Source organism: Euleptes europaea, chromosome 7 (genome assembly GCF_029931775.1).
Source record: "Euleptes europaea isolate rEulEur1 chromosome 7, rEulEur1.hap1, whole genome shotgun sequence".
Classification (NCBI taxonomy): Eukaryota; Metazoa; Chordata; class Lepidosauria; order Squamata; family Sphaerodactylidae; genus Euleptes; species Euleptes europaea.
Window position 1 is genome coordinate 78805466 of NC_079318.1, and position 27784 is coordinate 78833249.

General features: G+C 48.4%; 1 protein-coding gene across 2 annotated transcripts; it reads left to right on the top strand.

Moving 5' to 3' along the window:
* Nucleotides 1-45: 45 nt before the first annotated feature.
* Nucleotides 46-26706, top strand: NRBP1 (nuclear receptor binding protein 1). 2 transcript variants are annotated; one of them, XM_056853015.1, is made up of 19 exons: nucleotides 46-181; nucleotides 683-897; nucleotides 7956-8078; nucleotides 8623-8724; nucleotides 8840-8929; nucleotides 9282-9322; nucleotides 9955-10049; nucleotides 15527-15550; nucleotides 21527-21610; nucleotides 21807-21865; nucleotides 22654-22752; nucleotides 22846-22978; nucleotides 24689-24791; nucleotides 25253-25303; nucleotides 25470-25605; nucleotides 25694-25747; nucleotides 25967-26030; nucleotides 26118-26173; nucleotides 26570-26706. In XM_056853015.1, exons 2-19 carry the CDS (start codon nucleotides 703-705, stop codon nucleotides 26666-26668), a joined length of 1608 nt encoding a protein of 535 aa, XP_056708993.1. In that variant the 5' UTR covers nucleotides 46-181; nucleotides 683-702; the 3' UTR covers nucleotides 26669-26706. The 2 variants fall into 2 exon arrangements, with proteins under 2 accessions (XP_056708993.1, XP_056708994.1); XM_056853016.1 differs by lacking the exon at nucleotides 15527-15550 and having other exon boundaries at nucleotides 47-181.
* Nucleotides 26707-27784: the final 1078 nt, after the last annotated feature.

A 27784-nucleotide genomic window follows, 5' to 3' on the forward strand; every position in this document is an offset into this window, starting at 1 on the left:
TCCTCAAGGATTCCGTCCAATTGGAAGCTGGTCCCGGCGCCCAGGGCGCGCGCTTATTGGCTGACGCGGAGGCCCACCCTCTCGCCGACCAGTCGCCGCCGTCCGCAGCGCGTTAGGCTGCGCGGCTCGGAGGCTGCCACTTGCCTGCGGGCTTTCGTCGGCGGAGACGGGCCTGGGCCCGGTGAGTCTCCTTGACCCTTCCTCTTCAGCCTGGGGGATGGTAGGGGGGGTAGGCCGCGCTTGGCCTCGGCGGTGGGACAGCGCGTGGCCCCTGCCCCGCCCCCTCCCTCCCTCCCGCGTTTCCATGGCGCTAGCCGTGAGCAGAGGGAGGGTGACTGACTGACCCCCCACCCAATGAGGCCACGCCCTTTTTAAGTGGGTGAGTTTGGGGGCGGCGGCGGCCTTCCCTTTTCCTCCGCAGGGGGGCTGGCTTAGAGAGGACAGCTGCTGGTGACGCAGTCCGGGGGGGGGGCTCGAGAGATTGCCATGGTAACAGGCCTCTCCTTCCCCCTGTGCCTCGTGCGGGGCAAAGAGTCTTAATTCCCCCTCCCCCCACCTTTTCGAGTTGTTGCCCCCGCGGTCCAGAAGGGGTGGCGTTCCCCTTTTCTCTCCTCTTGGGCAGAGTCCCCACCCATGCCCCGCCGCCCAGTCACCCGGCCTTCCCCTGACTTCCTCCCTGCAGGTTTGCGAGCCTTCCCCAAAATGTCTGAAGGAGAAGCCAAGCAGGTGCCCAGTAGCGGCTCTGACACGAAGCCGGACTCGGGGCCTGGCCTGGCCTCGCTGTCACCGCCCATGGCTTCTTCTGCCCCCCAAGAGGAGGAAGAGGAGGAGAGCGAGGACGAATCAGAGATCCTGGAAGAGTCGCCCTGTGGAAGATGGCAGAAGAGGCGGGAAGAGGTTTGTGGTGGGGATGATGGACCTGGGAGGGAAGTGGTGAAGATGGGACCAACAAAGTCGGCCAGCTTTACTTCTCCTGCTACACTATTTTCATAGTTCCATTAATCGTGGTCTTGACATTGGGTCTTTCGCAAGGACTCCAAGATCCAAACATGCCGTGTGCTAAAATCACTCGAAACTGCTCTGAAAAGCGCTGCACCGCTTCTGAGTTTCATTGCCAGGGGTGGTGAGGATGAGGATCTGCGTAATGCGTAATGAAACAAGCACTCTGAGGTCCGTAGTGCATCACTTTCCAATATCTGTCAGTAAGTAATGCAGCTTGTTATCTAGAGGAATGAGGAGAAATCAAGACCTGTGTTAGACAGCGGCATCTAGGCAAAGGGCTCTTGTTGTGTGCATGCAGCAGTAGGCAAATGATGCATCTGTTGTGTTATGGATTTGTCTGGGTGGGTGCTGGAATCCTCTGTTTGTGTTAGAGGCTGAAATAAGTAGGGGAGAGTTGGCACTTACAGGAAAAAAAAGCCCTGAATCTACCCTTGGACTTGAACCAATGGGAGACAGTTCTTCTTCATGTTCTTGGCAAAGGGAATCCTTCTCTTTCTTCTTTGGTCGAAAGTCTCTGATCTTGTCCATCCCACCCTTGCTTGTGAGTTTCAGGGTACTTCTGCTTCCTTGCCTATTCATTCCGTGTCAGGAGAATGGCAGAATAAGCCTTGAGGTCCTGCGTATGCTGTGCGGGCTGTTCTTTGACTTGGTCTGTGGGGCCTTTGCATTCATTTCGTTCCAGTGTCTGCTTGCTTGCTTCTTTTTCTGCTTGAACTGGTGAAGGATCTATAGAGAAATTTTTACCAGTTTTAGCCTGTCCTGTAGTCCAGCCTCCTAGCAAGTTGTGGACTTTTCCTTTGTTTTTTTACCCCTCCCCCCATAATATTTGAATTTAAAATTATCCCTCTTCATGAGCACTCAAGATAGCTGATTGCCTTCCAGCTGTTCATGTTTCCCTTAATTTAGTCTCCTTAGGAATGGCGTGGAGGATCCAGTTAAAGAAGACAGCGCTAGAATAAATAGTTCTGGAAAGGTTAAACCCATGGCAGAAATCTGTGTGGTATTTTGAAACTGAGGTTTCTGTGCAGCTCCCTCTTGTTTTGAACTTCCCTCAACTTGCAGAAGAGGATTGGAGTTGAAAGACTTGGAAAAGGTGTGGGTGCTCAGAGGCTAAGTTGTAAGAATGTGCCTGCTGCTTACAGGGCTCAGAAGTGACGGCTTTTACTTAAGTTCTTATGTTTTTGGTGCAGGAGTTAGTTTTTAAGTGATTTTAATCTGAAACCAAAATTTTCTTGTAAATTCTACAGCATCTTTATTTTTGTTCATGTTTTGAAAAACACCTTGTTACATGAGTCATCAAGTGGTGTTTTTTTTAAATGTGTGGTTTTAATGTAAAATTTAACTTCAGTGTGGCACTAATAGTTTGCCTTAAGTTGGTTCTAAACTTTAGTATGCTTTTTGGGACCCGCTTCTAAATTTAATGTAGCTTTTTGGACTTGCAACATGATACTTTCCCATTCCACAATAGGCTGTGTTATGGTCATTTTGCACATTTTACAGCGGCACACCCAAACTTGCCATTGAGCTTCTCAGCTGACTCAGGTCTTTCTCCTGACCCCCAACCTACCTGCAAGAGAGCTAGGAACCACTGTTTTTTAAGTTGCTGAGAATACTTAATGTGTATTATGTCACTGTACATCAATCATGCAAGTTATATTATCCCTGTCTGTTCTCTTTTTGGTTTCTTCAGTGGTTCATTGTAATAGACCTAGCATGTAAGCAATTGCTTTTATCCCCATGTTGTCTAGCATGTGTGGGGAGGTGGTAAATCTGAGCTTATGGCTTACAGAACCTGGGAAGGTGCTTCATGGCAGAAATCTCAAATAAAGAGGTCATTCAAGAAAGTTTATCAGCGCAGAGGGCTTGAATGGCTTTGCTAGTTATCTTGTTTTTGTGCTTAGTCAGTCTGCCCCCTTCCTTCCTAATGTCTTGGGATGGGTAACAATATGCTTCTTGTGACGAATCTTCAGAAAGAGCCAGTGTTTTGACTGGCTGGGTTTTTCACTGGTGTGCTTTCTCTAGCCCTCACTCTCTTCCCTCTTGTCCCAAAATAGATTTTCTGAAGCTTCCTTCTTGTGCTGCCTTTGCCAAGCGTGTTGGTTTTTCGCTTTGTTGGTTTTTCATGCAGACTCTTGACTTTGCATCTTTGAATTCCCACACCTCAGAGCTGTTCTCCAAGCCATGTCATTATTCTTCCCTCCCAGATTTTGGCTTGCGCATACAAACGTTAAACATTTTTGTGTATTTTGCTTTCATTTCTACATTAAGTCTTATTGTTGGTGTGACTCACTGTAGTTTAACCACTAGAGGAAGTGGCATCGCATCCAAGAGAAAAGATGGTGTGGTATGGGAACGTGTCCATGATGCAACTCAGTGGCCACATCTCCTAACATATCATTCTGTTGGAATGCTGAATGGAGCAGGACTGAGTGACTAGGCAGTGGGAAGAGAGGTGGAGGCCTGACAAAAAACAATGAGTGGTGGAACCATTAATTTCAGACAGGTGGGGAAGAGGAGGGCTTGTGAATTGTGACTGGAAAGGTTTGGACCTGAGAGCCTGGGGCGGGGTTTGTAATGACTTCCATCAGTAAATGAGCATGAGCTTGAAAAAAAAAGCCCAGAAACAGTTCTTCCAGGTTACTCCTCTTCCATTACTGCATCCATATGGTGGGTAGAACCTCAACAGTTGGGGTTCTTTCAGTGTCTGGACCTGAAACTGTAGTAAGGCTGTAAAGCTATCACAAATGGATTAGAATTACTTGGCCAAGTCTACTCTGGTAGTAAGAACATTACACAAACTTGCTTCAAGTGATCCTCCTTTGCAGGATCAGTGTTTGCTCTGCTTGTGTCTCTCACTCTGACAGGTAGAAATCCTGGCTTCACTGGCTATTTTCCTCTTTCTGGGCTCTGGCTCTCGGAAGGCCCCATAGATAGCCTGGGTCTTGCTTGTGTTAGTGCTTTTCAACAGACCTCTTGGAAGAGACATGCTCTTTGCATGTGCTTGGTGCACACAGGCACATAAAAGAACCGTAGCAGCCCAAATTATTAGACTTTAAAAAAAGATCCAGGAACTTAGATCAAGAGCCATTGTGCTGTAGTTGTTAGTGTTGGTAGTACCAAGCAAACCTGGGTTCAGATTCCCAGTCAGCCTTGAAGCTTTCTATAGGTGACCTTGGGCCAGTCACTCTCTTATAGCTGGATTTGTCTCATCTGTTTGTTGTGAGGATAAAATATAAAAGAAGGGAACAATGTATGCTGCCCTGGAGCTCCTTGGAGCAAGAGAGGATAAAAATGTAATAGATCAGTCTAACTTCTGACTCAGGGAAGCTAGTGGAAAGTGCTGGTGAATTATTTAGAAGAGTGAGCTTTATGAGGAAGCTTCATCATGGCTTCTACAAAAAGTGAAGAAATGGGAGGGGCTGTGGCAAAGCATTTACTTTGCATGCTGAAAGCCCCATGTTCAATCCTGGCACCTCCGATTTAAAGGATCAGGTGGAACGTGATTCTAAAGACCTCTACCTGAGACCCTGGAGAGCCTCTGCCAGTCAGACTAGGCAATACCAACCTTGAAAAGACTAAGGGTTTGACTTGGTAGAAGGCAGCTTAATGTGTTTCTCCTATGACTTGAAGTTATGGCTTTTTCATTAAAAACAAAAGCAAACAGCATGGGGGGCAGTCATATAAAATTATGAATGGTGTAATAGAGAGTAGATAATGACATATTTTTCTTTCCCAGTAGTAGCTTTTCTGGCCATCCAATGAAACCAGAATGTTATTGATTCAGGATCCACAAAGGAAATCTTTCACACAACATATACGAAAATTACTATCACAAGGTGGACAAATGACCACAAGAATATGTGGCTTTAAAAAAGATTGGCCCATTCCCAGAACTTGGAGCAATCATATATCACCAGCCATGATGAATGTATGGAATCTTCACATTCAAAGGCAGCATATCTTCAGTACCAGAGATGTATGGATGGCCACTGTTAGGCAAGGATTGATGGACTATAGATGAAACCTTAGGGTCTAATCCAGCAAAGCATGTCTTGTGGTTAGTTTATTCTGAGTTTGATCAAACCTTTGCTTCATAGGCGGGCTGTTTGCTTGTTTGCTCCAGTACCTAAGCTCTGCATGCCGGTGACTGTGATTTTGAAGTGTTTTTCCAGTCCTTCTGATGAGGCTTTTTAAAATCACCAGTATGAGAGAAAAAGGGGCCATGGGTCAGTGGTAGAGCATCTGCTTGGCAAACAGAAGGTCCTTCGTTCAATCCCCGGCATCTCTAAATAAATGTAGTAGGTGACGTGAAAGACCTCTGCCCGAGACCTTGAACACACATGAAGCTGCATTATACTGAATCAGACCCTTGGTCCATCAAAGTCAGTATTGTCTACTCAGACCGGCAGCGGCTCACCAGGGTCTCAGGCAGGGGTCTTTCACATCACCTACTTGCCTAGTCCCTTTAACTGGAGATGCCAGGGATTGAACCTGGGACCTTCTGCATGCCAAGCAGATGCTCTACCACTGAACCACAGCCCCTCCCCTTGGAGAGCTGCTGCCCATCTGAGAAGACCGCACTGACCTTGATGGACCATGGGTCTGATTCAGTATAAGGCAGCTTCATGTGTTCATGAGGCAGGTTGTCCTGGGGGAGGAGGGGAGCCTTGTACTTCCAAAAAGTTTGTTCCTGCTAATGGCCTCCTGTTTTCTTAGCTTACACCTAATGTGAAGCCTTTCTCAGGTGTCTGCCTTTTGAGTCAGGGTGAAGTTTCAATGACAGTTTGATCTCTCAGGCATCTTGAGTTTTTTTTTTCCTCCTGGGTTCAGTTCTCTCCCTCTCCTCTCTCCTTCCCTTTTCTTTCACAGAGTCTTACTTGGCACCTCTTTTGCAGTTCACTTGTGAAGTATTTTCCTCTAGCTTCCTGCTTATTTTTTAATTCCAGCTTAGATGGGGGCTATTGTTCCCTCTTATGTATCCCTCAGAATTAAAAGCTTAACTGTGCTCTTTAATTTTTAACATTTTGAAAGAAAGTAGCCGAAGGTGAATGAACTGATTAAATATTCCCTTGCCAGATCTTGGTTGCTACAGCTGGGGTACATTGTGTTCTGAGAGTTATGATGGCAGCAAGTTTAAAGCACAATTAGAGGTCAGAAGTGTTCAGACTTCGGCGTCATTGTCTTTTAAAATCCACACCTGGGTCACACTATTGACTTCACAACCCATGTGACCTTCTGAGGCAACACTGGTTGGGGAGGGGGTTTTGCATTTGGCAGCTGCACACGTCTCCAACCATCCATGAATGGAAGGCTCACAGGTTTCCTGTGTTCCTTTCAGTTCCTGCAGTCCTTTCCAACTTCCCAAAAGTTCAGTCCAACGCTTGCAGGATCCATGTGGAGGAACAGCTGTGTCAGTGGGCTGGATTGAAGAAGGACAAGGGGATCAAACTGATCCCTTTTCTTTGGTAGCACGTGCAGGAGGGGAAGGAAAAGCAATTTCAGCCTCATGCCCTTCCTCACTCCCCCCCCCCACTCACATGGCTATTCCTCTCTGTCGGTCTTGTGGCCCTGGGAGAGATCTTTCTGTTTGGTTGGAAAGGGCTGCTGGAACGCAAGAGGAATGCAGGGAAAGTGGCACATTCTGTGCATGAAATGGTTAGATATAGGTTGGTGGCTGGAACTGGAGAGAGCCTGGAGCCCTGTCACTGTAGGCTGTTTGGAAGTAGCACATCCAATGAGAGATCAAGGCCTGTTCATTATTTCCCCTCCTAACTGTAGAATGCCAAAGGTTGAAATCTTAAGACCAAGAAACCTGCAGTTGCTTCTTTGATTTCTCGCTGTAGTCTGTGCATGCCTAGCTGGCTTCTTGCCCTCCGTCATGTCAGAGGAAGCCTTGCCCTGGCACTAGCAGAGTTCTACTGGAGTGAGAGGTAACCTTACTAATCTACTTGTTAGTAGAGACCTCTTCCTTTAAGACTGAAGAGGTATCTTTGCTGGGATTACTTGGTAGGAGGTGGAGAGAAGATTTCCAAGCTTCCAGGCTCCATCCCGCCACAGGCAGCATCCTCTCCGCCTGTGTCCGCAATGTTGGGGTAATGGGCAATGGACATTAGGAAGAATTTTCTAACAATTAGAGAGTGGAACAGTCTTCCTCAGGAGGTGGTAAGCGCTCCTTCCCTGGAGGTTTTTAAGAAGAGCACATGAACGCATGAAGCTGTCTTATACTGAATCAGACCCTCGGCCCCTCAAAGTCAGTATTGTCTACTCAGACCGACAGCAGCTCTCCAGGGTCTCAGGCAGCGGTTAGATGGTCATCTGTCAGCAATGCTGATTCTTTGACCTTAGGCAGATCATGAGAGGGAGGGCATCTTGGCCATCTTTTGGGCATGGAGTAGGGGTCAGGGGGGAGGTAGTTGTGAATTTCCTGCATTGTGCAGGGGGTTGGACTAGATGACCCTGGTGGTCCCTTCCAACTCTATGATTCTATGATCGTCTGAGGTTGCCCTGGAGAGTATGCTGGATTGTTCCCCCTTAAGAATCTAGTTCCAAAGTATCCTCCTCTTCTCATTCCCACTTTTGCTTGTCTCAGGTGCTGCCTTGCAGGCTTGTTAGGAAGCATCACAGGAGTGCCAGTGCCAGTCTGGATGAACCCCTTTCTTTCCCAGCTTGTTGACCACAGTGGAAGCTGCCTCAGCCAGGCTGCAAGGCTTCTGCGGCTCCTCCTTGCATTGGCTGTATCCCCTCCATTCTCCGTGTCTTTCAGGCTGAGCTGGTTCTTGATGAAGTGCAGCATCGCTGGATTACTGGGGAAGATGCCTTTAGATCTGGCTTGCCTAACCTTCTGCCAGTTTTGGCAGCCGTCTGTCTGTACTGTGCATAGCGGCAGGCCATGGCTCCAACCTTCTGTTACCTACCTGAGCCTCCCCCTCTCATATGAGCTCATCTCTCTCCAGGTAAATCAGCGCAATGTTCCTGGGATCGACAGCGCCTACCTCGCGATGGATACGGAAGAAGGTGTGGAAGTTGTGTGGAATGAGGTGCAGTTCTCCGAGCGCAAGAATTTTAAGCTTCAGGAGGTGGGTGATGCATGTACTCGTAAAGCAGCCACAACTGGTGGCTAAGTGCACTGCGCAGTGGGCCGCCTTGTGGATTGCTAGGCAAAGTGGACCAGCATCCACAGTTGTGAGGGAGGAGTTAACGGCAGGCCTGGCTTGAGGTTGTGCTGCAGCTCTGCTGGTAAACAAACCATAGCACTGTGGCTAAAGAGGATTCTTTAAGCAGAGGTTGGATGGCCATCTGTCGGGAGCACTTTGATTGTGGGATCCTGCATGACAGGGAGTTGGACTGGATGGCCCTTGTGGTCTCTTCCAACTTTGTGTGATTTTGTGATTCACTTAAAGAATTACATTGTTCATTAGTAGTATAACACTTCTAAGCAAGACTGTATTAATATACCAATTATGTTGCAATTTTTAACAAGCAGAATCTGTGTGATTACACACAGGAGAATCCACAGGCTTAAAGATCCTAAAATACAGATCTGACATGTACAGAAGCTCTGCTGGTGGCAGGTCCATTTTGGAGTGGTGACTCTGCTGTGCTCTGCTTGTTTGCTTGTAGGAGAAGGTCAAAGCTGTCTTTGACAATCTAATCCAGCTGGAGCACCTGAATATTGTGAAATTCCACAAGTACTGGGCTGACGTGAAGGAGAACAAGGCCAGGGTGAGTGGGGTGATGTCACCCATCCTCCCAAAATATCACTTGTTCCCTGTTTTGTTGGACCTTTGAAGAAGCAGGAGGTGGTAACCTTCCTTCCTTTCCTCCCTCCCTCCGCCAGGTGATCTTCATTACAGAGTACATGTCCTCTGGCAGCCTGAAGCAGTTTCTGAAGAAGACAAAGAAGAACCACAAGACTATGAATGAAAAGGTGCCCCTTGCTCTTTCTGCTGATAGCCCACAAATCATGCTTGCTTTCTTTGTCCTTCATTCCATGGCTGATGTAGCAGGAGCCCTGTGCAGCTGTTTCCCTTCTGTCCACTAGTAGCCGCAGATCCCTTGATGACCTGAGGACAGGATGGTCAGCAGACGGTTGGCATGTCTCTTCAGTTCCTCCTAGGGTAGTGTTAAGGGGAAGCAGCCAAAGTTTGAAAGCTTTGATTACAAGAAATAAGGGGAGAAATTGGCAGAATTTAGTCTTTGGGTTTAAGCTTCTCTAAGAGGGCCATAGTGGACATTGCTTAATGCCTCTTGGTGATGAATTTCTCTGATCTGTGTTGCAGGCTTGGAAGCGCTGGTGTACACAAATCCTTTCTGCTCTCAGGTACGCATGTGAGGGGAGCTTTTGGGGCTGGTGTCATGATAATGGGGCTCACGTGTGAGCCTGGAGGAACACAGACACACCCATCTGTCCAAACAATTAGTGGAATGGCTGGAATTTGCCACCTTCATGAGCTTACCTGGCGAGTATTTCTGGAGAATAGAAAATTATTGAAAAACAGATGATCTTTTGGGGAAATGTAATCCTTTCCTCTGTGGCACAGTGATTTTCACAGATGGAGAAAGTCCTGTGTGGCTTGGTCTTGCTAATCCAATAAATGATTTTCTTGGAAGACACAGAGGGGTTTGGTCTGTCTGAGATCCTCCCTTCCAAAGCATCACAGTGTTCTACAGAGATGGGGATTATGGCAGAGCTCTATTCCTGGCTCTTCAAGGCTCCTGGCTCTTCAAGGCTGTCCCGTTCTCCCCCTCCCTTTGGTGCTGAGGGTATTGGTTTTTCAACCTTCCCATCAGTCATTACCCTTTGGGGATTGTGAGCATACCTGCTGGCCAAGGATAGCCAGATTCACATACCTCAGCACAGCATGGAACTAGTTTCTAGTTCATTGTATCTAGCCATACTGCTGCCAGCTAGAACTCAGCCTAGTCTCACGTTTTCCTGTGTTTCCTTTCCAGTTATCTCCACTCTTGCGACCCCCCAATTATCCATGGAAACTTGACTTGTGACACCATCTTTATCCAGCACAACGGGCTGATCAAGATTGGGTCAGGTAAGACTGTGCTGTGCGGGGGGGGGGGGGGGGTCACTGCCTGTGAGGAGAGGTCTGGACAGAAAACTGGACTCGATCCTTCCATTTTGCTGCTGGGTCAGAAAACTTGACTTGCTGCTTGCCTCGTCCTTGGAACAGGTTCTTACACCAGCCCTGGGCAGGGGGAGAGCAAGGAGGAAGGCTGACTGGGAAACACATCTGCTGCCTGTAGGATTCCGTGACCTGACTGGGGCCTCTGTTTATAGCAAATGGTGCTGACCTCTGGAAACCTCCTGGAAAACTCTCCCGCCCGGGGACGCTCTGACATGAGCTGCTCCTCTTGCAGGCTGCCCCAGTATCCCTTCTGCTTCCTACTCCATAGGAAAAGCCCAGGAAGGGGGCCAGAACGTTGAGCCGCTTTGCCCTGTGCTTGCCAACCAGGCAGCTCAGCCCTCTTGGCAGAGGGACAGGAAACTCTGCCGTGGTTTCATCTCTGACTCTGCGCTGCCATCTTCTGATCTGTCCTCCAGGTAGCAGCTCCCTGGAGATCTGGGGCATGGGGCTGGCACTCTGGGCTCTCAGGGGAGTGCTCTTTGTTCTTGGCAGTCTCCATGCCAGTCTTGTGCTTTTGTCGTTCTCTGTAGAGCTGCGGCAGGGCTTGAGTGTCGGCCAGTGGGGTAGCAGGGGAAGAGGGGCTAGAGTTGTTGGGCTTCTTCCTGAGCAAAGCAGCTTGGGGTTGTCATTTGCCTCGCCTTGAAAGTGCTTCAGCAAACAAAGTGTTCTTGTCGTGTGGTGCCGTCGGCTGTTCTGGTTTGTGTTCCCTCTTGTGCCTCTTTTGTTGTGGCCGCTTGTAGATCCTCTCTAGTGAAATGGATCGTTATTGCTTTAGTTCTGGGAAATCCTCTCTGGAATTTTCCTTAACATTTGAGGCAGGCTAGTCAGAAATCTCTTTTCTCTCCCTCTTGAGAGGGGAGCACTTCTGCCCATGGGTAAGCTGGATGTGTGGTCTGGGGGAGATATTAATCGCCTTATATTGCCCATGGCGTTTGCTCAGATGTCATATTCTCACAACACAATGGCTTCGCAGTACTTCCCTGTGAGCAAGGGGGTATGAGCAAGTGGGTGGGGCTGGAGATGTTACAAAGAATTCTTGGCACCGCCAGATAAAATTCCCAGGATTCTTTTGGGGCGCCATGGCCGTCAAACTGGCATAAAGCCATTCTATTTTACATCTACCTAGATAGGCAAGTATTCATGGGTTTATGGGAGTATGCTTTTCCTGTGTGTGGTGGGGGAAGGGAAAGGGTGCATTATGGAGTTGTCCTTCTGCCATTGAGTCCCAAAACTACTCAGAGGAAGCCCATCTAGGTTTACAGAAATGCCAAGCCTAGTTTCCAGGAGGTATGCCATGGCACTGTCTTTCACAAATACAAGCATTGCTACGCTGGATCAGCTAAGATATCATGACTGAGCATACAGTCTCTAACAAGATGCCTCTGAAGCTTATGCTTGCTCTTTTTTCAGCATCAGATAATCTGAGCTATACTACTTCTGAACATGGTGGTTCCATCCTTGGATATAATAGCTAACAGTTGTTGATACACCTGCTCTTGTTTTTAAAAACCCTGTGTACTAGTGCTTATCTCGCCTTAAAGCAATGAATCCATAAGTTAAATATCAGTTGCCTCCGGAGAGAAGTGGAATGTAAAAGGGTGCAAAGTTCTATGAAGCAAAAGCCAGAACCACATTCTCATGAAAGCAGTCACGCTTGGTTCCTTCATTTCAAGCTTCCATGTGTAAAATGGCATACAGCTCTGTGGGAAGGAGTTCCAAACCCAGCAGCAGAACAACCAGACCGTGGTCCTCTGCATCCTCAAATGCCAGGGTTCGAGGAAGGAGTATTATAGAATCATATAGTTGGAAGGGACCACCAGGGTCATCTAGTCCAATCTTTCACAATGCAGGAAATTCCAAACTAACTCCACCCCCAGTGACCCCTACTCCATATCCAGAAGATGACCAAGATGTGTTCCCTCTCATCATCTGCTTAAGGTTATAGAATCAGCATTGCTAACAGATGGCCATCTAACCTCTTCTTAAAAACCTCCAGGGAAGGAGAGCTTACCACCTCCCGAGGAAGCCCGTTCCACTGAGGAACCACTCTAACTGTTAGAAAATTCTTCTTAATCTCTAGACGGAAACTCTTTTGGTTTAATTTCAACCCGTTGTTTCTGGTCCTACCTTCTGGGGCAACAGAAAACAACTCGGCCCCCTCTTCTATGTGACAGGCTTTCAAGTACTTGAACATGGTTATCATATCCCCTCTCATTCTTCTCCTCTTCAGGCTAAACATACCCAGCTCCTTCAACCTTTCCTCATAGGACATGGTCTCCAGACCCCTCACCATCTTTGTTGCCCTCCTCTGGACACGTTCCAGCTTGTCTGCTGGTTGGGACCTGGACAAAGAACTGACTTTAGAAGGCTTAGCTGGCTGTGTTTGGAGCCTTCTTTACTGCAATCCCACATATCTAAGGGTAGTGTATCTGCTGGAGTGTATTTCCCTTTCTCTTAGTTGTACACCTGCCTTTTCTTTTAGGAGAGGCAGTTCTGTCTGCCAAGCACTGAGCCCTTGGCAAAGGATGCTATCTGGGTTGTGCCTTTGAGAGGCAGCTGCTCTTTTGAGGATCCATGAATGGATTGAGAACATTTAATTTGCGGTGTGGTGGACTTGCTGGCAGACCCAGCCTTAAGGTGGGAGACTGGAGTGTGTGTGTGAGAGAAGAGATGGCTTAAGTACCAGTGCAATGACTGACTGCCGTTTCAGACTTTATAAATGATACTCGAGCATAGTGGAGGCACGATATGCAGCTGTGCTGTGTTTAGGGGCAAGAAATTGGATCCCCAAATGGAATTTCTTACAAAAGCTCTTTGTTGCAGCTTTGTATTGCTCCCCATCAGTTACAGCAGAGTTTCCAGGGCCATTTTTTTTTTTTAAAAAGCAGGAAGCAGCCCTTCTGTTTGACCAAGAACTTGGAATGACTTCACTGGCTGGACCTGTCTAGCTGGAACGGCAACTGGATTCTTGAACCAACTCAGTGGCTAGTTACGGGAAAGCGTACAGCACCTGTCTCTCAGGGACACATGAAGGAACAACAACAAATACCATGATGACAAAGCTCCTGAGAGCGTGCCATCCTGGGGAGGGGCACCTTGGAACAACTTCTGCTTGTCAAGTTAGTGAAATGCTGCGGAGGTTCTTGAATGGGTCCAGTTACTCTCTTCTGCCCTTCGCCCAGCTCTCTGCTTGACCTGGAGCTCGCAAGATCTGTATCTTGTGCATTGCTGTCAGAGAGGAAACGTCATTGCGCTCCAGTGCCAAAACAAGGAAAGGAGCCTTGCCAAGTCTGTCTCTGAGAAGAACACTTGCCGCTTGTTGGGTAGGATATCTGGCTAGGGAGGACCATGGGTGTCGGCGACCTCAGAATTTGTTCTGGAAGAAAACTTTAAGTTTGTGGCTCCATCCTTGGTGGGGCAGGGCCTGTTATGGCTCCCTCTGGGAGGGGAAACTTGTTGCCTCGATGCCTGTTTGACATGTTCCATGATTTTTACCCAAATATTATCGAGGTTGTGGCAGTCTGTGTTGAATTTGTTCCAGAGGTTTGAGACTGCTGCACTCCAGCTGGACTGCCCTGTTCAGGCAGGTGATGGCGTGGATTCTCTGTCTGCTGATAACTGCTCTGTTCCATCACTGTCCATGTTGATCTCTCGCAAGCAAACTGCCTTCACACAACCATTTTTATATTGTGGGATGAATAAGCCAAGTGGCTCCGTCAGATGTTATCCTCCCACCAGAATGGAACACATTCTTCATTCACCTTTGAGAGCCATGAAGAAACAACCCTCTCTACCCGGACCTGCAATTACCTTTCCTTCCCCTAATGGGGGGTATGAAGTGTCAGGAGTGCTGCCTGCTTTTTGGGATCTGGGCTTGTCTGACAGCTGCTCCCTCCCATATGGAGCAGGCTGGGCTGCGACTGTGAATGGGTGTAGCGGTTTCAATTGTAAGGGTCAGATCACATTAAATCTGTCCTTATGAACATCTGTCCTAACATCCCACCTTAAGAGGTGGCTCTTGAGAAAGCAAGGCATTGTTCTGTGTCTTCTCCCCCTCCCCAAATCTTCCTGCTTCTCTGAAAGCTGAAGCAAGTGGAGAGTATCCTACCCTCTTCTGCCTTTTTTTGGTCTGACTTTTCCCCTTTCCGCCCAGTTGATGATGAATTAGGGGGTTCTGCAACCACGGCTGAATGTGATAACCATCCAGGAGGTTCCCACAGCTCAGCAGCACAAGAGGCTGCCTGTGACGCACTTAGAGGCAGAGGGGGTGAGAACCCGAACTGTTGTAACTGTCATGAGGCAGCTGATGGTGTCTTGGAGGGAAGGGTGGAGGGGGAATTTCTTGGGAATGTCAGTCAGTACGGGAGCTTCTGCATTCCAGTGGGGATGGGTGATGATATAATGAAGGGCAGGCAAGGGAGAGAGAATCTGCTGTGATCCTTCCCAGTTCAGTGGTTCCAGTACTTATTTTAGGTGGCTTCTTAGAGTTGGGGTTTACCCAGCATGGGCTAGTTTTGCATTGGGGTTTGCCCTCTCCTGTGGCTGATTGGGGGATATAGGGGGAAGCCTGTGCTCCAGGATGTACTTATTCCAGTGAATCGCTGGAAACTGAGCAGGCTTGGGTTGCAAGACAATTTGGGGGGCCCATTTTGGGGCCGAGAGCATGAGGCAAAGGACTTGGGGAAGGGACCTTCTTTTGTCCCCGCCCCCCTTAGCAGTTTGATACCAAGTCTGCAGAGGCAACAGATGTCACTGTCTTTTTTTAAGCAGTTCCTCGGTTTGTCCCTTGGGGGAGGGGCAAAGTGGGCAGCCATCCGGCAGCAAACTTGATATGCCAGTGTTCGGAGGGGTGGAATATTTGAAAGGGAAGAGAAAGCCAACAGAGAGGGTTCCTGGCCTGAGCAGTCAATGGGATGAGGAGGAAGGACACTCTTTCTCTTATCAGGGCTGTTGGTGGGTAGGTGGTGAGGCGCACGAGGCATGGATAGAAGCAGCTGCCTCTTTTCCTTAGTGTTCATCTTAGATGAGACATGGAAGTTCACGCATGTTCCTTGACGAGGAGAAGGGAGGCACTTCTGGGTGTGCTAGGCACTGGTTTTCCCGTGTGGGTTTGCTGCCTGCCCCTTCAGGAGCAGGAGAAGGCTTTGCCATCAAAAGCCCTGGCCCCCTGCCTGGTGTCTCTCTCCAGCCCTTGCTGTGCAGCCCAGCCTGGTGGTGCCAGCAAAGGAGCTCCACCTTTGTACTGCTGCCACGGTGACTCAGCCGACTGTTGTCTGGGTTGAGGTGAAGGGCTAGCTGTTCGTCAGCTCAGCTCGCAGACATCTGTCTTGTTAATTTCCCGCTTATGGGCTGCTTCTTTTCTCTTCTCTCTCTCTTGCCAACAGTCTTTCATAGGATTTTTGCTAATGGTGAGCAAATCTCTCTGCTCTGTGACGTGACTGTGACCTAAATATAAATATATATATATATGAGAGCATCACTTTATATATATAAACTCCTCTCCTACAGTGTTCCTTGCTTATGAGGCTGGCGTGTGCGTCTCTCTAGTGTAGCTCTACCCTTCCCTGATCTCTCTGCCCTCCGGAGCTCCTAACTGGAGGAGGAACCTGTCCTCTTTATTGTTCTCCTCTTCCCTTCAAAAGTGTTAGGCTGCACTGGTCTCTTCCTGGCCCCTTTCTCCCGCTGCATGCTGCCTCCTGCATGTGGGCCTGGGCTTCCCTCACACATTGAGGAGCCGTTGCCGCCTCCTCCTTTCTATCTGGCCGTGGCTGGGGCTCTGCTTGCCGTTTGCTTGTGGCTTCTCTGACCCCTTGGCTGGCTGCAAAAGAAACAGTGCCCTGAGCCTGAAGCTGCCCTACGGCAAGGGGAGCATGGGTGAATTGCAGCAGCGAGGTGTGGAAGCGTGCTCAACATGTCCCGTTCGTAGCTGGCCTAGCCGGGGGAGGAGGGGGAGTCGAGTTGTTTTGGGGCTTTCTAGCTGGGTTGGAGAGCCTCTAGCACTCATTCCCTGGAACTGCTCTGCTGGCTCCTGCTGCAATCATCTTGAGAAGCTCTGGGAGGCCACTGCTTGCCGTGCAAGGGACTTCTGTGTCTTGGCATTGGGCGGTGGAAAGATGGAAACGGGGCGGGCACCTCTGCTTCCATCATAGCTGGCTGACCTCACTGTACATTAGATGTCTGTCTCTTGAATGTGTGCCTCCGTCCCTCCCAAAGCTTGGGAAGTGGTGTGTCTGAGAATGGGCTCCTCTCAGAAAACAGTGTGCTAGAGGAGGCAAAGTTTCTGGGATTTACCAACTGTGCCCTTCAGGTAGGAGGTGGTTTTGGAAATGGAGCAAGGGAAGAAATGGCATGGATTTGGGGCAGATGCCTTGGGGCTGCGAGAGTCTCATTGTTATATGTTGAAGAGGCTAAGATGGTTAACAGTGTCAAGTTTGGGGGTGTGGGAGATGAGTCTAAGGGTGAGGACTTGAAAGAAGGCTTTTACTTGACCCAGGGGGGAAATAAACCCCTGTTAAAGATGCTGTCGATGGAGTCTAGCAGGTGGAAGCCAGAACTATGGTGGTGGATGAAGTAGAAAGGTGATGGGTATCTACCCAGGGTAGAAGGACAGGAAGGAGCCAGCAGCATGTCTCCAACCACGTAGCTCCTGCAACAGAACCGCCTTTCTGTTTGCAGAAGAGGGAGTCAATGATTTCCCATTCCCTCCTCCCACTGCAGACTCTCACTTTGCTTCCTGTTCTACTGCTGAACCCCGTAAACAAAATTTGGGGGTGCGGTGATTGGGTGGCAGGATTGGGGGGAAAGCAGGAAAGCCCCACTTGGCAAAGTCCACAGATGGGTTGCTACATGTCACTGTGTCTAGGGAGGGCTCTGCCTGGCTGCTTCTGCTTTGGCTGATCTGGTGTGCGTGGAGTGTCCTCAGCAGGGCTGTCTGTTGTGTATGAGTGCGGAGTTCTGCATTTTGAGTCTTACTACTTCGGAGGGGATAAAAGCTTCCAGTCCTCATGGCCCATAGTGGGAACTGAGCAGGTTTCCCCGTGGTGGTGTAAAGGCGTCTCGTCATGTCCCTGAAGCGGATGTGCCAATTGTACTTGCATAGCACTTACAAAGAGGCTGTAGCCCTCTTGGGCCTCTCCATGGTGAAGCCTTTGCTGCAGATTATCCAAACCCCATCTGAGCACTGGCCAGCTTTCCATGCCAGTTTATGTTGAAGACACTGCCTTGGCTAGTTAATAATCCTGAAAGAGTGCTAGTTTTGCTCTCTCCTCATTTTCCCTTCGTAGTTGCCTCCTGAAGAGCCCCATGGCGCAGAGTGGTAAGCTGCAGTACTGCAAGCTCTGCTCACGACCTGAGTCCGATCCCAACGGAAGTTGGTTTCAGGTAGCCGGCTCAAGGTTGACTCAGCCTTCCATCCTTCCGAGGTTGGTAAAATGAGGACCCAGCTGGCTGGGGGTAAAGGGAAGATGACTGGGGAAGGCACTGGCAAACCACCCGGTAAACAAAGTCTGCCTATTAACATTGGGATGTGATGTCACCCCATGGGTCAGGAATGACCTGGTGCTTGCACAGGGGACCTTTACCTTTTATAGTTGCCTCCTAGTCATGGGAGAACTCTGCAGGACCGTCTTGTCCACCAGGACTCTCTCCTTCCTGGGGAGGCCATGTGCTAAGTAACTGCCTGTAGGAATCTGGGGATCCCTTGGGCATGGTCACACAAGAGTATACTTGCAGGCGGGATCACTGTGGCGTCTGATCCACAACACAATACTGATTTTCATAGTGATCTAACAATATCAGGCATCTTCATGAGCTGAGATGAAAAACTAACTTTTCTACTTAAGGAACATGAAATGTTGGGTCCAAAGACCTGTAAGTAAATAACTGCTCACTTAGCGGTGGTCAGTAAACCTGCAAGGGTTCCTATAGTGTTGTAATAAGTAGGTTTTATAGTAGTTCTCTCACTGCCAGGAAGGAAGAGAAGCTGCCTTGCACCATCTAGAGGCCTTTTTCATTAAAATACAGCTATGAGTGGCAAGAACAAAGGATTCAGTCATTAGAAATTAATACGAGGGTAAATGAAGCCATGTGCCAAAAATAAGGACAGAACATGTGACCTTGATAAAAATGAAATCTAAAAGTAGAAAAATTTAAAAAACAGAATATTAAACAGAGAGGAATAATTTACTTTTTGAAAGATATATTTCTCAGAGTCCTTGGTTCCCTCACTTATGAGGTTCTGGCTAATAGCACTTGGAGAATTCTGAAAATGCTCACAAAGAGGTTCTGTTTAATGCTTTTGGGAATGTATATATACACAGTACTTTTATTCATTCCTTGAAGAAACTGGAAAAATACAAACAGTGTAACAAAAGGCCATCACCTTTTATATTGCAGAAAAGGAAGAACTTATATTTGTGACAAGTTAAAGAACAATAATTGGGAATGTCACATTTTAATTGCTTAGTTTAACTGAAGAGTTTATAGCATCAGGTACAGAAGAAGAATTGTTAGATGGCAAAGAAAATTAATCGAGGAACTAGTTACAGAAGCAACTCAATTTAGAAGACCGTATCAGAAATGGAAATTACAGACGCTGCAGCAGAAAATAATTTAAAAGCACTGAGCTATTTTGCATCTGATGTGTCATCGAGTATTGTAATACTTTTTGTGTTAGATATGGTAGCAATTAAATTAGGCAATAAGGTGTAGTACAATTGCTGCACTTAAAAATATTATTGTGCTTCAGGAAACTGATAAAATATATGCAAATAAAATATAGGAAATGGCATGACACTTTTGATAACCCTTTACTGGGTTTCTGTTTACCGGTGCAAACCATGCAGTTTGTTCCATCCGGTATCCATGACGATGCAAGAAGAATATTGAACGATAAAACTGTTGAAAGAAATATTTCAACCCAGGAAGATAATATGATGAATTTATGGCCCTGGCACAAAGTAAAAATACTCTTGCCGGGAGATTGCTGAGGGAGGATTAATTGGGGTGGGGTGATATGAATGTGGTGATGGACGGCTTGCAGGTTGGGTCACAATAAGGAAAGAGAAATCCGGTCTCTGAAGAGCTTGTTCAAACTGGGATTTTAATTTTTCAATTTTATCATACTTGGAGAACACATGTATTTTTCTAGTATTTAAAACCTTTGCTCACAGACTGAGGCCTTTCCTGTTTGCACTGCTTTAGTCGTTGCAAATACAGGTATGCAGATCGCTCACCCGCTTTGTTAGCAGATACTGTTTGTATCTGAATAAGTGGTAACAGAGTGTGGAAGTTAAATAGCATAGCATTCTAAAAATTAAATCAGAATTTATGATTTAAAAAAAATACAACAGAGGGTAAGATTTTAAGGACAGCACAGGGTTTAAGGAAAAAACCTAAAGAACTAGAAGACTTGCGGATGTGCTAAGTTTAAGCGCACCCAAAGAACAGTGCCGCATCTAATGCTGTGGCTGTCATGTCTGTTTTATTGGAGTCTCTGTCTTCCACAGAGATCACCAGGGCACCTCAGCATCACTATGACTGTCTGTAGCATTACTTCTTAGTTCCTTATTAGTTTGGTGGTAAGGGTATCCCTTCTGCTATGTGTGGGGAGACATAAATAAGAATTCTAGCTTTGGCTTTGACTTGAACTATGCAACCAATCAGGTGAATTTACAACTTGATTTTTTTGTGGTTTGGATCGTTATATGTATTTGGAGTTTTATTTCTCTCCCCCTCCCCAGCTTACAAACTGATAAAACCTACACGTGTTTTCTTTCAATTCCTAGGGACAGTCGCCTGGAAAACGTTAATTACAACATCGAACCTGGCATGCTTGCCTCATGTTGGATTGACACTGTCATTAGATATGAAACAGTGAATCTTTAGAAATGGACATTTTTCTGCAGAAAAATAAACCACTGGGAAAACCTTCCGCCCCTTATCTCAGTTTGAAAGAGCTTTGCCATCCTCTGGTCCTAGGAGTGTTGCTTGCGTAGTACGTCAGTCAAATGCAGCAGCAATACGATCCACCGCTAACTGTGAATGAGTAGCATGAATTGGCTGTCATGTTATTATAAAACACTGGTTTGGAAAGTATTTAACTTGTTCTGAAATACAGAATACTTTTAGTAGAGTTTTAATTTATCTTTAAATTTCTCCCTCCCTGCCCAATTAGAAACATGTGGGTGTTAGGAATCTTTCTAGGATTATTTTTTTCCCCTTCTGAGGTTTTACATTTCTGCACAGGCAGCATTCCCTTGTTGGTAATTTGGATTCTGAGTTTGTTCCTCCCTCTCCCGCTGTGCCTTCTCCCAACTAGTGGTGTTCCTGTCCGTGTGTCTGTTTCTCCAGCTTTCTCAGGAGGGTTTCTGGGTCTCAAGGGGCAGGGGGTTGATCTTGCATGATGAGAACTTCAGGATGCTGGTCTGTGACCTCCTGTGTGGCGGTACAGCTGTACCTGCAGAGGTCAAGCTATGGTTGAGGCTTATGCTATGTGTGGCAGTGCCCTGCTGAGGTGTTTGTATAGGAACAGTCAGAGCCTTGGCAGTGGTCTTTGGTGAAAGGTCAGGGGAGAAAGATGATTAGGATAGGTGGGCTAACATCAGCTTAGGCCAAACAGCCTTGAACCATGTGGCCAGAAAAAGGTAGCCTCTGGAGCTTTCCTGGGGGTGGGGGATTGGCAGGAGGTTTCTTTGTGGCCTTCCCCAAGGGTTTGTTTTGAGGTTGGACTTAGACCCCTGTTAAATGAAGTGACCAGGAAGATACTTTTTTAGCTCGGGGCGAGGATGTAGGCAGAGGAGTGCCAGCAGCGACTCAGGATACGTCTCCTGCTTTCCAGGCCGTGTGTGTGTGGGTGTGCGTGTGTCTGCCTGCCTGCCTGCCTTTCTGAAAAAGTCGCTTTGCTGCAGAGCCCAGGCAAAGCTGTATGCATTGGTGCCAGCCTCATCCCCCCCTTCGCAATGGGAACAGCGTGCTAAGCAGTGGATATGCAAGGCTAAGCTGCAGGGGAAACGGCCTCCTCTGCTTTCATGCAGTGTCCCTGACTGTTCTCCAGAAGACTAAGCTTGGGCCGGCTCCTACCTAGGCTTGTATGCTCTTGACGGAGAGGCTGCTTAGCCCCTGGGGTTGGGGAAATGGTGGGGCTTCCCTCCTAAATTCCTTCCTCCTCATCTTCTTCCGGGCTGGGTCCCCCTTCTTTCCTTAGTCTTGCACCTCTGCCATGGGGCTGCCAGGAAGCAGGAGAAGTGGGACAGCTGCAGTGCCCTGACCTCCTTTAGGCTTCCCTGTAGATACGGACCGGGAGGAACTTACTTTGAGCCCCGCAACAGCAGGAGGTGAGACCAGGCGTGTCGCATCTGATCAGTTATGATTCTCTTCTCTTCTAGTTGCTCCAGATACCATCAACAACCACGTGAAGACCTGTCGTGAGGAGCAGAAGAACTTGCACTTTTTTGCTCCAGAGTATGGCGGTATGAAGGGGAGGGGGGGCGGAAGGTGGTTGGGGAGCTGCAGTTAACTGTGTGCCCGCTTCCCCACAGACTCATTCTTGGCTGTGGAGTGTTTCTTGTGTAGTCTCTTGCCCCAAGCCTGGCTCCTGGGCAGTTTCGGATCTCCTCTCTCTCTTTCTCTCTGTTTATCACTTCTGGTCCTTCTTTTGTGTTCCAGAAGTTGCACACGTGACCACCGCCGTGGATATCTACTCCTTTGGGATGTGTGCTCTGGAGGTGAGGCGAGGATGTTTGTAGGGGTGTGTGTGTGTGTGAATGTGTATAAAAGAGCTTCACAGTGTGCTGGCAATGCCCTCATTGCATAAAGGCCACTCCGTGTCAGCCAGCATAATGTAGTGGTTAAGAGCGATGAAGTCTGATCTGGTGAACTGGGTTTGATTTCCCACTCCTCCACATGAGCGGCAGAGGCTAATCTGGTGAACTGGGTTTGATTCCCTACTCCTCCACATGAAGCCAGCTGGGTGACCTTGGGCTTGTCACAGTTCGATTAAGAGATCTCTCAGCCCCACCAACCTCACAGGGTGTATGTTGTGGGAGGGGAAAGGAAGGTGATTGTAAGCTAGTTTGATTCTTCCTTAAGTGGTAGAGAAAGTTGGCATATAAAAACCAACTCTTCTTTTTCTTCTTTCTGGGCTCCCCTCCAAACAGGGCTGTGTCTCCTAGGTTTTTGTGTGTGGGGGTGTCCTGCTCTGGTTCCTGCAGTCTCTGGCTTCTCTTTCCTCCTTGGACACAGGAGAGATCAAAAGCATAATTCAGAAAGGGGGGGACAGTACTTCCCTGCAATGTGTTGAAAATGCTTCGGGGGCGTAATTGCAAAGCACCGCCACTTTTGGTCCACCCTTGCAGGCTCAGTTGAAAATATGAATGAATGGGTGATATGAAGGTTGTCTGTGTTGTGGCTATGGCTGATTGACCTATGCAGCTCTTCACGACGAGTGGTAAACAACCCTCTGTACACCGAAGGGTTGTGCATATGTATCTGAACTGCAGTTCTTTGCCTCCAGATGGCAGTGCTGGAGATACAGGGAAACGGTGAATCGTCCTACGTGCCCCAGGAAGCAATTAACAATGCCATTCAGTTGCTGGAGGACCCCTTGCAACGGGTAAGGATCTGGGATACTCCTTTCCTCCGCTGGGCAGCCTAATGAGCCCCCCCTCCAAGGAGTTGGCCCAAGCCCTAGCCTTTTCCCTTCCAGGAGTTCATTCAGAAGTGCCTGGAGCTGCAGCCGAGTAAGCGTCCCACCGCTCGCGAGCTCCTCTTTCATCAGGCCCTGTTCGAAGTGCCCTCTCTGAAGCTCCTGGCAGCACACTGCATTGTGGGCCATCAGCGTGAGTATGGTCAAGCAAGAGGGTTTAAGGGCTCTGAATACCGCCCAGACTGAAGCGCCGTAGTAGCATAAGGATTTATTTCCAATTTCTATCCAGCCCAAGGACTGGATAACAGCTAGGCCTGTAGGGCGTTCCATAACAATGCATCTGAACAAAGTGATCAGTACAGTTGAAACTAATATGAAATTGCAGTCACTGTTATTGATGTATTAGTTTTCACTTACTGTATACCCCGCTTTCCCTCCCAATGGAAATCCTAAGCGGCTTACATGGTTGTCCTCCCCCTTTCTTGAAAATATAATAGGCTGGAGATTTACAGATGATCCCAAATTGTCAAAAAAGACCCTGATGCCCGATGTAAAAAGCTCCAAATGCTTTAGCCTGACCTTGTGGAGGTGTTCTCCGTGAACAGTTTGGTAGCCCTTTTGAAGTTCTGATATTCTTTTAAAGATGGTGGGATCTGTAGTTAATGCACATTGTGCCATGCGTGGTTGCCCCATAGATATCTGTTAAGGAATGTTGTTACTGGATGTTGTATCCTCAGACCCTTTCCTAGTAGCAAAGGTGTTTCCTAGTTAGTCACCACTACTTATATTATATGTTCTTATATCAGAAGAGCATGCCTATTATATTAGGGGCTGTGGAACGCAGGCAGGATAATGCTGCCACAGTCGTCTCGTTTGTGGGCTTCCTAGAGGCACCTGGTTGGCCACTGTGTGAACAGACTGCTGGACTTGATGGACCTTGGTCTGATCCAGCAGGGCATTTCTTATGTTCTTATACTTCAGATCCCCTCAGTGCAGGGTGGGTTTGATTTAAATCAAGTTGATAATATCTGTGATAATATCTTCTCGATAGACAAATTGCCCAAGATAGACTTACAGAAACCTCTGGAAGAGCATGACATTGTGAATGGATTAATGGAATTCATTTACCAAAAAAGTTAAACATTGCATGAATATACAGCCTCATGATACATAAGGAAAAACGAATCCTTATTTCATGATGAATAACGTTTGGACTATAACGTATCTTAAACAGAAAATTATCTTTAGATTTTTTCCTCAAAAAGCATTTTATTTAAAAAATCCAATTTAAATAAAGAAATCTGATTTTTTTTATTTTAAAAAATCATTGGTTTTTATCCACCCTTCCTGTGTAAATGTGATGATTGTATTTCTGCTGCAGTTTGCATCACTGTATAGTTTAAATTTTCTTACACTGAATCTCACTTGCCATTTTGTGGCCTCTGCCTGAGACCCTAGAGAGCTGCTGCCAGTCTGAGTAGACAATACTGACTTTGATGGAATAAGGGTCTGATTCAGTATAAGGCAGTTTCATGTGTTCATGTGTGGCCTGTCCACCCAGCCTTCTGTAGCTGTTCTTAATGCACCTGGGTCCCCACTACGCCAAATCATTTGGTGTTGACTGTTACCTTGGCCGCCTCACCGTGGTCACTCCTGACTCCAGATCTCTTAAGAACTAAATAGCACCAGTCCAGTGCTCTCCTAGTGGGGCCCTCTGTTTTTCTTTCTGCCCGTAAACCGTCCATTCACTCTTACTCTTTGCTCTCTGTCCTTTAACCGGCTGACTGTCCATCAGAGGGCGCATTGGAATCAAGAAGGTGTGCTTGAGTATGGCATTAGGCCTGCTGGCTAGAGAAAGCCATCCCTGGATATGCGTAAAACAAAGATTTTTCTCCCCTGACAGATATGATCCCTGAGAATGCGCTAGAAGAAATGACCAAAAACTTGGACATGAACGCTGTTCTGGCTGAAATCAACCATGCTGACCGCGAGGGCATCCGCATGATGTGAGGATCTTCTGGGAGGGGTTGGGGAATGTCCCTGAAAGGAGGACTGGGTGGAGAGTCCATGCCCATTGGATTCAGTTACTTAACAGTGCAATCCTAATGAGAATTACTCCAGTCTAAGCCCATTCATTTCAATGGGCTTAGATTGGAGTAATTCTCATTAAGATTGCACTGTTGGCACATTTTTAACCATTTCTGTGCCCTCCTCCCCAAGCTCAAGGTGGGCCTGGTTCTCTCCCGTCCTCCCTTCTACCATTACAACAACGCTGTCAGGGAGAGAGAGACTTGCCCAAGGTCACCCAGTGAGTTTCATCACGATTGGGGGGTCTGCCTCCCAGGCCCTAGTCCAACCTCCAACCACTTTGGGGTGGGGGAATAGATGAGTTGAAGCCTTTATCTAGAGCCTGTGGGGTAGCCATTGCAGGCCTGCCCTACTAAGTTGGTGTTTTGCCTACCTGCAGCTTCTCCCAGTCCCCAGCACTGGAGCTAGACAAATTCTTGGAGGATGTAAGGTAAGTGAATTTGGGGAAGGGGGGAGAATGTGCCTTTGCCTTCTGTGTCAGCCGGGGTTCCCTGTTTGTGCAGGTGAAAAGGACCCTGGGAGAGCTTGCCTCAACTGCCTTATTTCTCGCTGTCGTGTGAGCAAACTCTTCTTTTTCTCCCCTCCGCATCTCACAGGAATGGTATCTACCCTCTCACTGCCTTTGGCCTGCCACGACATCAGCAGCCACAGCAAGAGGTAGTGAAATCCCCCATCGCGCCCCCATCAGTGAAGACACCGACGCCAGAACCTGCTGAGGTGGAGACTCGCAAGGTGAGTTGACTGATTTGCTTTCAGAGAGAGAGTTTGGGCTCTGCTTGAATCTCTCCGCTCACGGCCTCCTTCCTCATTCTGTTCCCAGGTGGTGTTGATGCAGTGCAACATTGAGTCAGTGGAGGAGGGCGTAAAGCATCATGTGTGTATCTCGTCTCCCTCGCACTCTGGGGATGAGTGGGACAGCGTGCTGCTCTGGGGTGCCCGCTACTGTCCAGAACACCCTGCTTTACTCTTGGGCTGGGCATGGCAGGTGTATCTCACAAGAAGGAAGCTGGGGTGGGGTGGAAAGTCCCAAGGGCAGGAATTGGGGCTGAAAGCTCACTCTTCTCTCTTCTCCCCCTCCTCTTCCACCCACCAGTTAACGCTGCTGTTGAAACTGGAAGACAAATTGAATCGACACCTAAGCTGTGACCTGCTGCCCAGTAAGCATTTGCTTTGGAGGATGGGGGTGGGGGGAGATAGATGTTGGGCTAGCAAACACTCACGTGCCTGTTCTCCATCCCTCTCAGATGACAATATCCAAGAACTGGCGGCAGAATTGGTCCAGCTGGGATTCATCAGTGAGGTAGGCTTTCTCCTCTCATCCATCCGCCAGCGAGGGTGCTTTCGCAGCGCATCCCTTATGCCTCTCCCACCTGGCAGCTAAATCGATCCCTTTGGTTCCCAATGGGGTTAGCCTAACACCAGTGCACACCTAACAGGGCACAATCCTCGCTGTCCTCTTCTTAAGAATGGAGGATTAGCTCAAATGGTAGAGCGCTCACTTAGCATGAGGTTCAGGTTCAGTCCCCGGCATCTCCAGTTAAAGGGACCAGGCAAGTAGGTGATGTGAAAGACCTCTCTGCCTGAGAACCTGGAGAGCCATTGCCGGTCTGAGTAGATGAGACTGACTTTGATGGACCAAGGGTCTGACTCAGTAGAAGGCAGCTTCATGTGTTCATGTGTTCTTCCCCCCGTGCAGGCTGATCAGAGCCGACTAAGCTGTTTACTTGAAGAGGCATTCAGCAAGTTCTTCTACTCACGGAACGGGGCACTGGCGGCAGTTACCGTGACGTCTTAAGGGCCGCCCCCCCTTGCCACTGGCGTCCCCGCTCTGCATCTGTGTAGGATAACACCTGAGGCCTCCGGCCTCCACTGACGCCATGCTTGGTTGTGCCTCCCGCATGTGCTGTAGCTGGGTCTCGCAGACAATCGCTGCCACCGTTGGGTGAGGGGAGGGGGGGCAAGGCAAAGGAGGGGCCTGCGTGCCTCATCAGTATTATTTCCCTGTGGCCAATGGCCTCCCCTGGGCTCACACGCATGGAGTTTTGTTTTGCTTGAATTGTACAGAGTTTTTTTTTTTTTTTTTGCACAGCACAGAGATGTCTGTCTTTATTTAAAGGTTAAGAGGGAGGGAGGAGTTGGATTCCAACCCACGGGCTGTCTCCAGACCCACAGTCACTCCTTCTTCCTCCCCTGTCCGCAGCTGCTTCACAGACAAGGAGGGGCTGCCTTTTGACTGCGCTTCTTGTGTGGGTTGCACAAAAGGGAGGTCCTGTCTGGGCCCCGGAGGAAGAGGGGGGGGGAGGCAGGCAGCCATCAGTGTGGAGCAGCACTACGGTTCCAGGCGCAAAAGGCCGCAGGTGGGGAGCCCAGGCTGCCACCTGGGGCCGGATGACTCTGGATCCGTGGCGCCCATCTCCCTCTAGCTTCTCAGACTGGTTCCTGCAAGCTGGGCCCTCTCTCCTCCTCCCCTCCCCCTCCTCTGCTGGGCAGTGAAATGTGCCCTCCCTCCCTTTTCCTATGCTGGAGCCTCTCCAAGTGTCATTTCTGTTCCTATTTTTAATAAACTGTTTTGTAAATAAGCCTGGAACTTGTTTGTGACTGGCTTGCCCTTGCCTAGAACTTGGGAAGGGGGCTGGGGAAGGGGGCTGGCGTGATGGCACTTCGGCTTAATCCATTGCTCTCCTCCCAAGGCTACCCTGCAGCGACAATAGAATTTCAGCTTCCAGTTCTAGATGTTTTGATGCCAACAACTTCTTTGCCATTCCCCCCCCACCCCCGCCAGATATCTCCCAGTAGTTTTATGTCCTCCTCCCTGCCTTCTCTTTTATCCTTGCAACAACTCTGTGAGATCAGCTGGGCTGAGAGAAAGCAAGTTGCCCAGGTTCAGCCCAGTGAGCTTCCAGGTGTGGGG